Source organism: Lipotes vexillifer, unplaced genomic scaffold (assembly GCF_000442215.2).
Source record: "Lipotes vexillifer unplaced genomic scaffold, Lipotes_vexillifer_v1.1 scaffold82, whole genome shotgun sequence".
Classification (NCBI taxonomy): domain Eukaryota; kingdom Metazoa; phylum Chordata; class Mammalia; order Artiodactyla; family Lipotidae; genus Lipotes; species Lipotes vexillifer.
The window spans coordinates 1,499,057-1,513,593 of record NW_006783121.1 but is presented as its reverse complement, the minus strand read 5'-3'; the positions used below and the strand labels follow the sequence as shown (position 1 = coordinate 1,513,593).

General features: G+C 40.3%; 1 protein-coding gene across 1 annotated transcript in view; it reads left to right on the top strand.

Moving 5' to 3' along the window:
* Positions 1–14,250, top strand: part of DIAPH2 (diaphanous related formin 2) — an 886,998-nt gene extending 872,748 nt beyond the window's left edge. Inside the window, exon 27 of the mRNA XM_007455866.1 lies at positions 14,186–14,250. Within this exon, the coding sequence (XP_007455928.1) occupies positions 14,186–14,250 (65 nt within the window). The remainder of the gene's footprint in view (positions 1–14,185) is intronic.
* Positions 14,251–14,537: the final 287 nt, after the last annotated feature.

The following is a 14,537-nucleotide window of genomic DNA, read 5'->3' as shown; positions in this document are numbered from 1 at the left end:
GAAAGAGGCTTATTAAGTCTTTAAGAAAATGAAGAACCTGAGGAGAACTCTTAAAAACATCATTAGGGACTTTAGAGTCACTTGACTCATTGGCGCTCAGGAAATAGACATCTGCCTAGCCTTACTAGGATACCCTAGTTAGTACCTATTGGGTTTACTTGTCAAACTGTATTGTTTTCAAGTTGTTTTGTGATTATAGCATGATGTAGAGTTCTAAAATGTGCCCTAAAAATACATGTTTGAAATGAAAATATAAATTATAGAGGATTATCTCCACTAGGTATTAAAACATATTATGAGACAAATAATGAAATCAGAAGTCATGGGCACAAAAATAGTTGGAAAAATACTTAAGTCAATGGAACAGAAATGTACCCTGGTATAGATAATTTAATATATAAAAAAGAAATATCATGGGGCTTCCCTGGTAGCGCAGTGGTTAAGAATCCGCCTGCCAACGCAGGGGACACAGGTTCAAGCCCTGGTCTGGGGAGATCCCACATGCCACGGAGCAACTAAGCCTGTGTGCCACAACTACTGAGCCCACGCGCCTAGAGCCTGTGCTCCGCAACAAGAGAAGCCACCGCAATGAGAAGCCTGTGCACCGCAATGAGGAATAGACCCCCACTTGCCACAACTAGAGAAAGCCCACATGAAGCAACAGACTCAACACAGCCAAAAATAAATAAATTAAATAAATAAATTGTATTAAAACACACACACACACACAAATCTTAAAAAAACAAAAAACAAAAAAAATATATCATGAATCAATGTAGAAAGTCATGATTATTCAACAGATGATGCTGGAACAACCCATTTCCCTTTGGCAAGGAAAAAAGCAAGCAAGCAAGCAATGTGGAAACTTACCTGACATTGTACAACAAAATAAATTCTAGATCATTTAAATAAGTGTTAGAAAAAATGAAACCTTAAAGGAGAAGAGATATAGGGACTTCCCTAGTGGCGCAGTGGTTAAGAATCTGCCTGCCAGTGCAGGGGACACAGGTTCGAGCCCTGGTCCTGGAGGATCCCACATGCCGCGGAGCAACTAAGCCCATGCGCCACAACTACTAAGCCTGCGCTCTAGAGCCTGCAAGCCACAACTACTGAAGCCCGCGCACCTAGAGCCTGTGCTCCGCAGCAAAGATAAGCCACCGCAATGAGAAGCCCGTGCACCACAACGAAGAGTAACCCCCGCTCACCACAACTAGAAAAAGCCCACATGCGCAGCAATGAAGACCCAACACAGCCAAAATTAAATTAATTAATTAATTAATTTAAAAAAAAGAAGATGAAGACGAGATATAGTTGAATGTTAATCAAATGTCTCTGGCCAGAGAAAGACTTCCTAAGGTTCACAATAAAGGAATGGATCACAGTGTAAAAGATCGATCAATTTATTGGGCAAGGGATATGACCAGCATTTAAAGGAAGAAATAGAAATGGATAATAACATATGAAAATTTCCACTTTACTAAGATTTGAAGAAGGGCCAAAAGAATCAGATGCCATTGGTCACTTTTCATATTAGCACATTTTTAAAAAATTAATACCCAACAATAAGACAGACAAATTCATTTACTTATTGCCAATTGGATTTAAATTAATACAAGTATTCTGGAATACAATTTGGACTTAATTTTGCATACTTAACAATGCCACTTCTACACATGATGTATATAATATGATATAAACTATAAGGATATTCATTGCAAGCCTTAGTATAATAGCAAAAACTTGGAAGCAACCTACATGTCCAACAGTAGAGAAATGGTTAACCAAATTGTGACATATTTATATAAAAAGAAGAGCATGTGGCCATTAAAAATCATGTTTTCAATATCATGTTTCAGAAGTTTAATGAAATGGAAAATTTCTACAATAAAATGTTAAATGAAAAAGTAGAACGCCAATTTGAACATACAGTTCGAGCTCAACTTTTTTGTTTTTTAAAGACATTATTCTGGTAAGTGAAGAGAACGAATCTAGTATTCTGGTAAATGAAGAGAAGGAATCTAGTCAACAAACCGGCTGTCCTCCACCAAGAGCTTAGGCCCAAGCCTAATTCTGTTGCCACTTTCCTTCCAGTCGTTTCTAATGAGTGAGAAACTGTATCAAGTCAGGATCCCCAAAAGCACAGAAAAAATCATAAACCGTTTTGGAATCAAGGGACAGAAGGGAAAAAAGATGTAAGTTCATATGGTATGATTTCACTATAACAGTCTACAATAATTATCTTTCATCAGTGTTTGGCATGCAAATAGCTACTCAACAGACATTTTCCAAAGCAACCTAAAATTTTCTTGGTTTTCTTAGCCTGAGCTGCGCAAACCCCATCCTCTGTTTGCTCTTTTTGCTGGAAACAATGCCTGTCCATTGATGGTCAATCTGCCACACCATCATTTTTGAAGAGTTTTAGAGAAAAGAAAGCTCACAGTAAATTGCAGAGGCTTTCTTTTCCTTTGTTTTCTAGCCAACTAATTTTCATTAAAACGGGATGTTTTGTAGCACAATGTGCAGTATATGCCAGACACACTTATTTTATGTTACCCTATTGGGAGGGTATAGTTGCATTGTGTTAGGTCAACGTTGATACATCTAACGTGCCTATGAAGCACCAGGAAGGAAACAGTTCTTCCATAGACAACAGCTGGATGCCTAGCCTGGGGGGAAATGAATAATGGACATGGTCTTTTTATCACATGTTTTCAATCTCAACTTGACCTACTCATGCAATATACAACACACAGCCCTGTACCTTTGGCATACGCTCACTTTATTAGAGGAGTAATTAAAAGTTCCCAGATTACATTCCACAGGCTTGAGTCCTTTGGTCTGTCTCACACCACATTTTGTTTAAGCTTTATCTATGATATGCTTATTCCTCAGTTACCTCACTTTGACAAAGTTTTCAGTAGGAAGGAAATTAGCAGTGTAGATTTAGGTGTGATCTGAAATTTTGTGACATTCAGGTATTTAATGGATGATGTGCTTTGTACATAGTTGTTGAATAAATGATTGCATGAATGAATTTTAGAGCAATGCAATAACAGGTTTAATCTATTCACTCAGGATTCTACTGGGAAGGTTTTGAGATGAATGCCAAATCAATTTATGCTCAGAAAAGGCATAAAGCTTCTTGCTCTTATGACAGTGGAGAAAGGCTTGAAAGTGGTGTGAGCTGGTTAACCTGATATTCACAATGTGCAGAATCATGTCAAAGCTGGACCATGTATTTATATTCTCTTTCTGTGACAGATTGGCATATTGTTTTAGGTTTGGTCACCCCTCCTCCATGGGCTGCACATTTTCATATAACTATTCCCCTCTCTTCAATTTCACACTATGACCAGGTTACTGTCTGTAATGTCAGAATATTTTCACCTTCACATAGGGCATCAAGCCTTTGGTGACCAAAAAGAATCTGATAGGGTATGTATGCCCAACTATGGTGGATTCTTGGTATGGGCATCTCAGGCTCTACTGTTGCATTAATCCTTGTGTTTACAAACAATAGAATCCCTTAGTGAATTCTTAGACCATGAGGATACATTGGACTCTCTAGGCTTTCTTATTCACTGTGTTACCTCATGCATTCAGAAAATGGAAACAGAGGAACATTATGACAAATCATGTTCCCTCAACCTCTGATGAAATGTATTTTCCTGTATCTCATTGCACAATATCCCCAACAAGTATACACACATAGCCTGATGCCTCCCCCCATCTTCCTCTCTTTCATTTCCAAAAACACAACAAGGCAAATTGGAAAGGGAAGCCACTACTTATTAACAAAGCCCTCCGCATCACCTCAGGTAAATACATATTTTTTAAACTACTGACTTTTTGGAGGAGAGACTCCTATTTTTTTCCATCTAAACTATTCTAGTATCAGTAGTGTTGGGAGAATAAGACTGGGTAGAAAAGTGGATTTGGTTCAATCTGGGGCTCCTGGAGCTCTCAAATCATATCACATGGGCACCTGCCTCCTTCACCTATGTTTCCAAATAGGAAGTGCAATCACTCTCACAATCACCCAAATTACTCCATCACCCCGACAGCAATAATAATTAGCATTTGCTCTTTTCTCATAAATTTGATAGCAACCATGTGTCCTGACCTTATGAGGGTCAGACCACTGATTTTTTACCCATTAGTATTTAATACTGTAAATATAGAAGTTGTATTTTTAAATATTCAGTGATTCTCAGTCTCTGCCTCAAAGAAGGCATGAATCCAAGTATGAAAATTGCTATCATTAGATTGCGAGCTATTAGACTGTGAGAAGAGATGAATATTTATATTCATATATATCCATATTATATATACATATAACATATTATCGTCCAAATTGCACTTCTACCTGATCCATACAGCTCTAGAGTATAAATATATTTTGTACCTAAAATACATACAGAGAATTGTAAATAAATCACAAAAACCCAGAGCAGTCTTGCTGTCGTTGTTTCTTTTTTCTTCTTTGTAACATCTTTATTGGAGTATAATTGCTTTACAATGTTGTGTTAGTTTCTGCTGTATAACAAAGTGAATCAGCTATATGTATACATATATCCCCATAGCCCCTCCCTCTTGCATCTCACCCCCCCACCCTCCCTATCCCACCCCTCTAGGTGGTCACAAAGCACCAAGCTAATCTCCCCGTGCGATGTAGCTGCTTCCCACTAGCTATCTATTTTGCATTTAGCAGTGTATATATGTCAGTGCTACTCTCTCACTTCGTCCCAGCTTACCCTTACCCCTCCCCGTGTCCTCAAGTCCATTCTTTACGTCTGCATCTTTAATCCTGTCCTGCCCCTAGGTTCACGAGAACCATTTTTTTTAGATTCCATATATATGTGTTAGCATACGGTGTTTGCTTCTGACTTACTTCATTCGGTATGACAGAATCTAGGTCCATCCAGCTCACTACAAATAACTCAATTTCATTTCTTTTCATGGCTGAGTAATATTCCATTGTATATATGTGCCATATCTTCTTTATCCATTCATCTTGTCACTGGTCCCTGAGGTTGCTTCCATGTCCTGGCTATTGTAAATAAAGCTGTAATGGACACTGTGGTACATGACTCTTTTTGAACTATGGTTTTCACAGGGTATATGCCCAGTAGTGGGATTGCTGGGTCATATGGTAGTCCTATTTTTAGTTTTTTAAGGAACCTCCATACTGTTCTCCATAGTGGCTGTATCATTTACATTCCCACCAACAGTGCAAGAGTGTTCCATCTCATCCACATCCTCTCCAGCATTTATTGTTTGTAGATGTTTTGATGATGGACATTCTGACCAGTGTGAGGTGATACCTCATTGTGGTTTTGATTTGCATTTCTCTAATGATTTGTGATATTGAACATCCTTTCATGTGTTTGTTGGCAACTTGTATATCTTCTTAGGGGAAATGTCTATTTGGTCTTCTGCTCATTTTTGGATTGGGTTGTTCGTTTTTTTGATATTAAGCTGCATGAGCTGCTTGTATATTTTGGAGATGAATCCTTTGTCAGTTGCTTTGTTTGCAAATATTTTCTCCCATTCTGAGGGTTGTCTTTTAGTCTTATTTCTGGTTTCCTTTGCTGTGCAAAAGCTTTGAAGTTTCGTTAGGTCCAATTTGTATATTTTTGTTTTTATATCCATTTCTCTAGGAGGTGGATCAAAAAGGATCTTGCTGTGATTTATGTCATAGAGTGTTCTGCCTATGTTTTCCTCTAAGAGTTTGATAGTGTCTGGCCTTACATTTAGGTCTTTAATCCATTTTGAGTTTATTCTCGTGTATGGTACTCAGGAGTGTTCTAATTTCATTCTTTTACATGTAGCTGTCCAGTTTTCCCAGCACCACTTATTGAAGAGGCTGTCTTTTCTCCATTGTATATTCTTGCCTCCTTTATCAAAAATATGGTGACCACATGTGCGTGGTTTTATCTCTGGGCTTTCTATCATGTTCCATTTATCTATATTTCTGTTTTTGTGCCAGTACCATACTGTCTTGATTACTGTAGCTTTGTAGTATAGTCTGAAGTCAGGGAGCCTGATTCCTTCCAGCTCCATTTTTCGTTCTCAACATTGCTTTGACTATTCGGGGTCTTTTGTGTTTCCATACAAATTGTGAAATTTTTGTTCTAGTTCTGTGAAAAATGCCATTGGTAGTTTGATAGAGATTGCATTGAATCTGTACATTGCTTTGGGTAGTATTTTTTTCAAAATGTTGATTCTTTAAATCCAAGAATATGGTATATCTCTTCATTATTTGTATTGTCTTTAATTTCTTCCATCAGTGTCTTATAGTTTTGTGCATACAGGTCTTTTGTCTCCCCAGGTAGGTTTATTCTGAGGTATTTCATTCTTTTTGTTGCACTGGTAAATGGGAGTGTTTTCTTAATTTCTCTTTCAGGTTTTTCGGCGTTACTGTATAGGAATGCACGAGATTTCTGTGCATTAATTTTGTATCCCGCTACTTTACCAAATTCATTGATTAGCTCTAGGAGTTTTCTGATAGCATCTTTAGGATTCTTTATGTATAGTATCATCACCTGCAAACAGTGACAGTTCTACTTCTTCTTTTCTGATTTGGATTCATTTTATTTCTTTTTCTTCCCTGATTGCCATGGCTAAAACTTCCAAAACTATGTTGAATAATAGTGGTGAGAGTGGGCAACCTTGACTTGTTCCTGATCTTAGAGAAAATGGTTTCAGTTTTTCACCATTGAGAATGATGTCGGCTGTGGGTGTGTCATATGTGGCCTTTATTATATTGAGGAAGTTTCCCTCTATGCCTTCTTTCTGGAGAGTTTTCATAAATGGGTGTTGAATATTGTCAAAGCTTTTTCTGCATCTATTGAGATGATCATATGGTTTTCATCCTTCAGTTTGTTAATATGGTGTATCACATTGATTGATTTGCATATACTGAAGAATCCTTTCATTCCTGGGATAAACCCCACTTGATCATGGTGTATGATCCTTTAATGTGCTATTGGATTCTGTTGGCTTGTATTTTGTTGAGGACTTTTGCACCTATGTTCATCAGTAATGTTGGCCTGTAGTTTTCTTTTTTTGTGACATCTTTGTCTGGTTTTGGTGTCAGGGTGATGGTGGCCTCGTAGAATGAGTTTGGGAGTGTTCCTCCCTCTGCTATATTTTGGAAGCGTTTGAGAAGGATAGGTGTTAGCTCTTCTCTAAATGTTTGATCGAATTCGCCTGTGAAGCCATCTGACCCTGGGCTTTTGTTTGTTGGAAGCTTCTTAATGACAGTTTCAGCATCAGTGCTTGTGATTGGTCTGTTTATGTTTTCTATTTCTTCCTGGTCCAGTCTCAGAAAGTTGTGCTTTTTTAAGAATTCATCGATTTCTTCCAGGTTGTCCATTTTATTGGCATAGATTTGCTTGTAGTAATCTCTCATGGCCCTTTGTGTTTCTGCAGTGTCAGTTGTTACTTCTCCTTTTTCATTTCAAATTCTGTTGATTTGAGTCTTCTCCCTTTTCTTCTTGATGATCCTGGCTAATGGTTTATCAATTTTGTTTACTTCTCAAAGAACCAGCTTTTAGTTTTATTGGTCTTTGCCTTTGTTTCTTTCATTTCTTTTTCATGTGTTTCTGATGTGATCTTTATGATTTCTTTCCATCTGCTAACGTTGGGGTTTTTTTTTTGTTCTTCTTTCTCTAATTGCTTCAGGTGTAAGGTTAGGTTACTTATCTGAGATGTTTTTTGTTTCTTGAGGTAGGATTTTATTGCTATAAACTTCCCTCTTAGAACTGCTTTTGCTGCATCCCATAGGTTTTGAGTCATCACGTTTTCATTGGCATTTGTCTCTAGGTATTTTTTGATTTCCTCTTTGATTTCTTCAGTGGTCTCTTGGTTATTTAGTAGCGTATTGTTTAGCCTCCATGTGTTTGTATTTTTTACATATTTTTTCCTGTAATTGATATCTAGTCTCATAGCATTGTGGTCAGAAAAGGTACTTGATACAATTTCAGTTTTCTTAAATTTACCAAGTCTTGATCTGTGACCCAAGTTATGATCTGTCCTGAAGAATGTTCCATGAGTACCTGAGAAGAAAGTGTATTCTGTTGTTTTTGGATGGAATGTCCTAGAAATATCAATGCAGTCCATCTTGTTTAATGTGGCATTTAAAGCTTGTGTTTCCTTATTTATTTCATTTTGGTTGATCTGTCCATTGGTGAAAGTGGGATGTTAAAGTCCCCTACTATGATTTTGTTACTGTCAATTTCCCCTTTTATGACTGTTAGCGTTTGCCTTATGTATTGTGGTGCTCCTGTGTTTGGTGCATAAATGTTTACAATTGTTGTATCTTCTTCTTGGATCGATCCCTTGATCATTATGTAGTGTCCTTCTTTGTCTCTTGTAATAGTCTTTATTTTAAAGTCTCTTTTGTCTGATATGAGAATTGCTACTCCAGCTTTCTTTGATTTCCATTTGCATGGAACACCTTTTTCCATCCCCTCACCTTCAGTCTGTATATGTCCCGAGGTCAGAAGTGGGTCTCTTGTAGACAGCATATATACGGGTCTTGTTTTTGTATCCATTCTGCCAGTCTATGTCTTTTGGTTGGAGCATTTAATCCATTTACATTTAAGGTATTTATCGATGTGTATGTTCCTATTACCATTGTCTTAATTGTTTTGGGTTTGTTTTTGTAGGCCTTTTCCTCCTCTTGTGTTTTCTGATCAGCAGAGTTCCTTTAGCATTTGTTTTAAAGCTGGTTTGGTGGTGCTGAATTCTCTTAACTTTTGCTTGTCTGTAAAGTTTGTAATTTCTCCATCAAACCTGAATGAGGGCTTCCCTGGTGGTGCAGTGGTTGAGAGTCCGCCTGCCGATGCAGGGGACACACGTTTGTGTCCTGGTCCAGGAAGATCCCACATGCCGTGGAGAGGCTAGGCCCGTGAGCTATGGCCGCTGAGCCTGCGCGTCCGGAGCCTGTGCTCCTCAGTGGGAGAGGCCACAACAGTGAGAGGCCCGCGTACTGCAAAAAAACAAAAACAGGGCTTCCCTGGTGGCGCAGTGGTTGAGAGTCCACTTGCCGATGCAGGGGACACGGGTTCGTGCCCCGGTCTGGGACGATCCCACATGCCACGGAGCGGCTAGGCCCGTGAGCCATGGCCGCTGAGCCTGCGCGTCTGCAGCCTGTGCTCCACAACAGGAGAGGCCACAATAGTGAGAGGCCCGCGTATCGCAAAAAAACAAAACAAAACAAAACAAAAACCTGAATGAGATCCTTGCTGAATAGAGTAATCTTGGTTGTAATTTTTTCCCTTTCATCACTTTAAATATGTCCTGCCACTCCCTTCTGGCTTGCAGAGTTTGAGCTGATAGGTCATCTCTTAACCTTGTGGGGATTCTCTTGTATGTTATTTCTTGCTCTTCCCCTGCTGCTTTTAATATTTTTTCTTTGTGTTTAATTTTTGATAGTTTGATTAATATGTGTTTTGACCTGTTTCTACTTGGATTTATCCTGTATGGGACTCTCTGTGCTTCCTGGGCTTGATTGATTATTTCCTTTCCCATGTTAGGGAAGTTTTCAACTATAATCTCTTCAAATATTTTCTCAGTCTCTTTCTTTTTCTCTCTTCTTCTAATACCCCTTTAAGTTGAATGTTGGTGTGTTTAATGTTGTCCCAGAGGTCTCTCAGACCCGTCCTCAATCTTTTCATTCTTTTTCCTTTATTCTGCTCTGTCGTATTTCCACTATTTTATCTTCAAGGTCACTTATCCATTCTTCTGCCTCAGTCATTCTGCTATTCATTCCTTCTAGAGAATTTTTAATTTCATTTATTGTGTTGTTCATCATTGTTTGTTTGGTCTTTAGTTCTTCTAGGTCTTTGTTAAACGTTTCTTTTATTTTTTCCATTCTATTGCCAAGATTTTGGATCATCTTTACTGCCCTTGCTATGAATTCTTTTTCAGGTAGACTGCCTATTTCCTCTTCATTTGTTTGGTTTAGTAGGTTTTTACCTTCCTCCTTCATCTGCTGTGTGTTTCTCTGTCTTCTCATTTTGCTTATCTTACTGTGTTTGGGGTCTCCTTTGCACAGGCTGCAGGTTCGTAGTTCCCATTGTTTTTGGTGTCTGCCCCTAATGGGTGAGGTTGGTTCAGTGGGTTGTGTAGGCTTCCTGGTGGAGGGGACTGGTGCCTGTGTTCTGGTGGGTGGGGCTGGATCTTGTGTTTCTGGTGGGCAGGGCCACATCCCATGGTGTGTTTTGGGGTGTTTGTGAGCTTAGTATGATTTTAGGCAGCCTCTCTGCTAATGGGTGGGTTTGTGTTCCTGTCTTGCTAGTTGTTTGGCATGGGGCATCCAGCACTGGAGCTTGCTGGCCATTGGGTGGAGCTGGGTCTTAGCATTGAGGTGGAGATCTCTGGGAGAACTCTCGCTGATTGATATTATGGGAGGCCAGGAGGTTTCTGGTGTCCAGTGTCCTGAACTCAGCTCTCCCACCTCAGAGGCTCAGGCCTGACACCAGGCCAGAGCACCAAGACCCTGTCAGCCACACGGCTCAGTAGACAAAGGGAAAAAAAGAAAGAAAAAGAAAGAAAAATTTAAAATAATTTAAAAAAATTCTTTTTATTATTAAAATAAAAAAAGAAGAGAGCAACCAAACCAATAAACAAATCCACCAATGATAGCAAGCACTAAAAACTAAACTAAGATAAACATAAAAATCAGAAACAAATCAGTTACAGACCACAAACCCCAAGTCTGCAGTTGCTCCCAAAGTCCACCGCCTCAGTTTTGGGACAATTCATTGTCTATTCAAGTATTCCACATATGCAAGTACATCAAGTTGATTATGGGGATTTAATCTGCTGCCTCTGAGACTGCTGGGAAAAATTTCCCTTTCTCTTCTTTGTTTGCATAGCTCCTGGGGTTCAACTTTGGTTTTGGCACCATCTCTGCGTGTACGTCACCCTCAGGCATCTGTTCCCTCCCCAGACAGGAGGGGTTTAAAGCAGCAGCTGATTAGGTTGCTCTTGCTCATTCAGACCAGGGAGAGGGAGGGGTATGGTAGTCATGATTGGAATGCGTGACCAGCCTGCAGCCTGCCGTGACTTTGCAAAAGCCTGAGGCATGCCATGTGTTCTTCCAGGGACATTGTCCCTGGATCACGGAACCCTGACATTGGCGGGCTGCACAGACTCCTGGGGTGGGGGGGTTATGGATAGTGACCTGTGCTTGCACACAGGATTCTTGGTGGTAGCAGCAGCAGCCTTAGCGTCTCATGCCCATCTCTGGTGTCCACGCTGTTAGCCGCGTGGCCACGGCTCATGCCTGTCTTTGAAGCTCATTTAGGTGGTGTTCTGGCTCTCCTCTCTTCACGCACCGCAGAACAATGGTTTCTTGCCTCTTAGGCAGTTCCAGACCTTTTCCCAGATTCCCTCCCAGTTAGCTGTGGTGCGCTAGCCCCCTTCAGGCTGTGTTTACTCAGCCAACCCCAGTCCTCTCCCTGGGATCTGACCTCCGAAGCCCGAGCCTCAGCTCCCAGCCCCCACCCTACCTGGTGGGTGAGCACACAAGCCTCTCGGGCTGGTGAGCGCCGGTCGGCACCGATCCTCTGTGCGGGAGCCTCTCCGCTTTGCCCTCCGCACCCCTGTGGCTGCGCTCTCCTCCGCGGCTCCGAAGCTTCCGCGCTCTGCCACCTACATTCTCTGCCCGCGAAGGGGCTTCCTAGTGTGTGGAGACCTTTCCTCCTTCACAGCTCCCTCCCAGAGGTGCAGGTTCTGTCCCTATTCTTTTGTCTCTGTTTTTTCTTTTTTCTTTTGCCCTACCCGGGTACGTGGGGAGTTTCTTGCCTTTGGGGAAGTCTGAGGTCTTCTGCCAGCGTTCAGTAGGTGGTGTTCCACGCGTAGATGTATTTCTGATGTGTTTGTGAGGAGGAAGATGATCTCCACTTCTTACTCCTCCGCCATCTTGAAGGTCCCCCGCTGCCATTGTTTCTAGTGTCATTTTCTCATAAACAATGTTGGAGGTTGACATTTCAAAAATACAAGTGATGGCCTTTCAGGATTGCTTCTACTTATAATTATCTCATATACATAGGTACCAATTAGGTACCAAAAATATTTAAAGAGAGAGAGACAGAAAGAGAAGGAAGGGAGGGATAGAGGGAGAGAAGGAGAGAGGAAGGGACGAAATATAGAATAATTCTCTTTTGTGTATGCCAAGAGCTGGATTTGGGCCATCAACCAGTGTTTATCCTGCCTTCCGAAAGCTTCAGTCTCCTTTCCCCTGTTCATTTTGACTTGAAAGTTTATTTTCTCACACCAGATGCTACCAAGGAAGTTGCAGGTTGATGTGAATCCTGTCATCACTTCATTTACTGCTGCAAGGCTAGGTTTTTGTATGTGGTACGTCTCTTGAACCCAGTGGGCAGTGAGTGGTGGTATGGGGTACCAATAGCCTTCCTGGAGTGAGTATGAATGCCAGCTGACCTTAGTGTGTAGGACCACCAAGGCACAAGCCTTTTTTCTGAGCTGGGACAATCCTCTGTGAATGGTACCATCATTCTCCTATCTGATAGCTTTAACACTGAATACTTAAATGCTAGCAATGCAATGGTAGCCATCATATTATAAACTCATTTGTAAATGTCTTCTAAGAAGTCCCAAACCAATCTGTATGCAAACCAGTGACATCTAAGTAATAAGTAATAAGTAATAAGCCCTTTATCTAGGAATGTTATCTTTACATTTTTAGCTGAATTGTGATCCATATCACAAACTAAATAATGGATTTTTTAATGGTATCTTTAAAAGGATGCCCAAATAATCCATCACTCACATATATCTCTGAATAGAGAAAATATCTCTTTCTTTCTCACCTCTCAGTGATATTACTGCATTATAAGGCACTTTGAGCTTATGGCTGGTTGGTTCAGTGCACTCATTCTGTGGTGTTAACGAGGCCAAGGTTATGGAGGCCAGTTAGCTTTTGCTCTGTGTACTGACCACAGACTACCCGGAATCACTCAAGAAACACTAGCACAGATGAGAAAGATCCCATGGCAAAACCTCAACATTTCTCAGAGTCCATCCTCCCCATGGGACAGGCAGAATGTGCTCCTTGGGTATGATCTTAGGGAGGAAATGAGTAGGAGCCTGGGAGGCCCCAGCATCTACCTCTGAACAAAGCAGGCCTGACATCTAGGCATTAACTTTGCTTTAGAAGCCCCTGTCATACCATTGATTTGCTGTGTAACCTTCATCACTAAAGCAGAGATAATAGGATAGAATGAAATGCGCTTACCTCCCAGGGATGTTGTGTGAATTAGCAAATTAACGAGTGTAAAGTGTTAACATTTATGTAAGTGCTGGTAGTTGTCATTATTTCTAGGGACCTAGTCTCATTCTAAATAGAGAATCTTAAGTGCATTATGCTTTTTTCAGAAAGGGATTTTCACCGATATCAGTTGCATTTAAGCTGAGCGTAAAACAGAGGTGATAATAACATAATAGTGATCATCACAATGCAGAGCTGTAAACCTTTTTCCTATTAAAGCTAAAACTATTTTCAGCAACTGTCAATGCTTTTAAACTTTGCTTTCCAAGCTTTGTGCCAACAGTTCTCTCTACAGTGATTATTTTTCCCATGACGGGTGAGGGGAATGGGACCTATTCATTATTCAGTCCCATAATGACTATATAATGTATTGAATTTGTTTACATCACATAATCAGGCAAAGACTTGGTAGCTGATTTGATTGCCATATATCGCAATCATTGTAAAAAATAACTCTTTTTTGCTCTGCCCACGCTGGTGTGCTCTAGAGATAGCCAACATACAGATTGAAAACTCATGGGGAATTGAAGTGCTTTCCAACAAAAGGCACTGTACATAGATCCTTTCAATTTAACATCTTTACCAAGGAATTTTGTTGTCGCCTGCTATTTCCAAGGGGACTGTGCTTGAGCGAATTCTTCCATTTCTTTCGTCACTCTGACTTCACTTACCAAGAAAAGTCATTTAATGCTGATTTCAAACTCTTGAACTCAGCCTGGGAGCTGCAGCATGAACACCTCAGATCTTGGCTCCTTGTTATTTACATATTCATTTGAAGCAATTTTTCAGGACTGTTTGAAAACCTCTCTCAACCTGACATCACATAACAACTGGGATCTAAAGCTCACCATGTTTTCGGTTCTTTTTCTCTTTGTCTTACAGATAACAGACGAGTACCTTTGGAAAGGTCACGCTCTCGCCACAATGGAGCTATCTCATCTAAGTGACTCCTGATGCCAAAGAATATGAAAATACTTAAGTAAACAAAATCATACATTTTGGGAAGAACAAAACATGCACTCAAGGGATGGAGAGGAAATAAGTACATTTCTGCAAAGATCAGGCTGAACTGGATGCAATAGCGTGCATATGTAAAGTTACTGCAAGACTCCTCCCACAGTTATACTAATATGAACACAATTACCAGGATTATAAAATGCGTTCCCTTTTAGTGTAAAGATGTGTATTATTTGCTACTGTGTGTGGCCTGACCGTGATGATGAAAGTGTAAGAA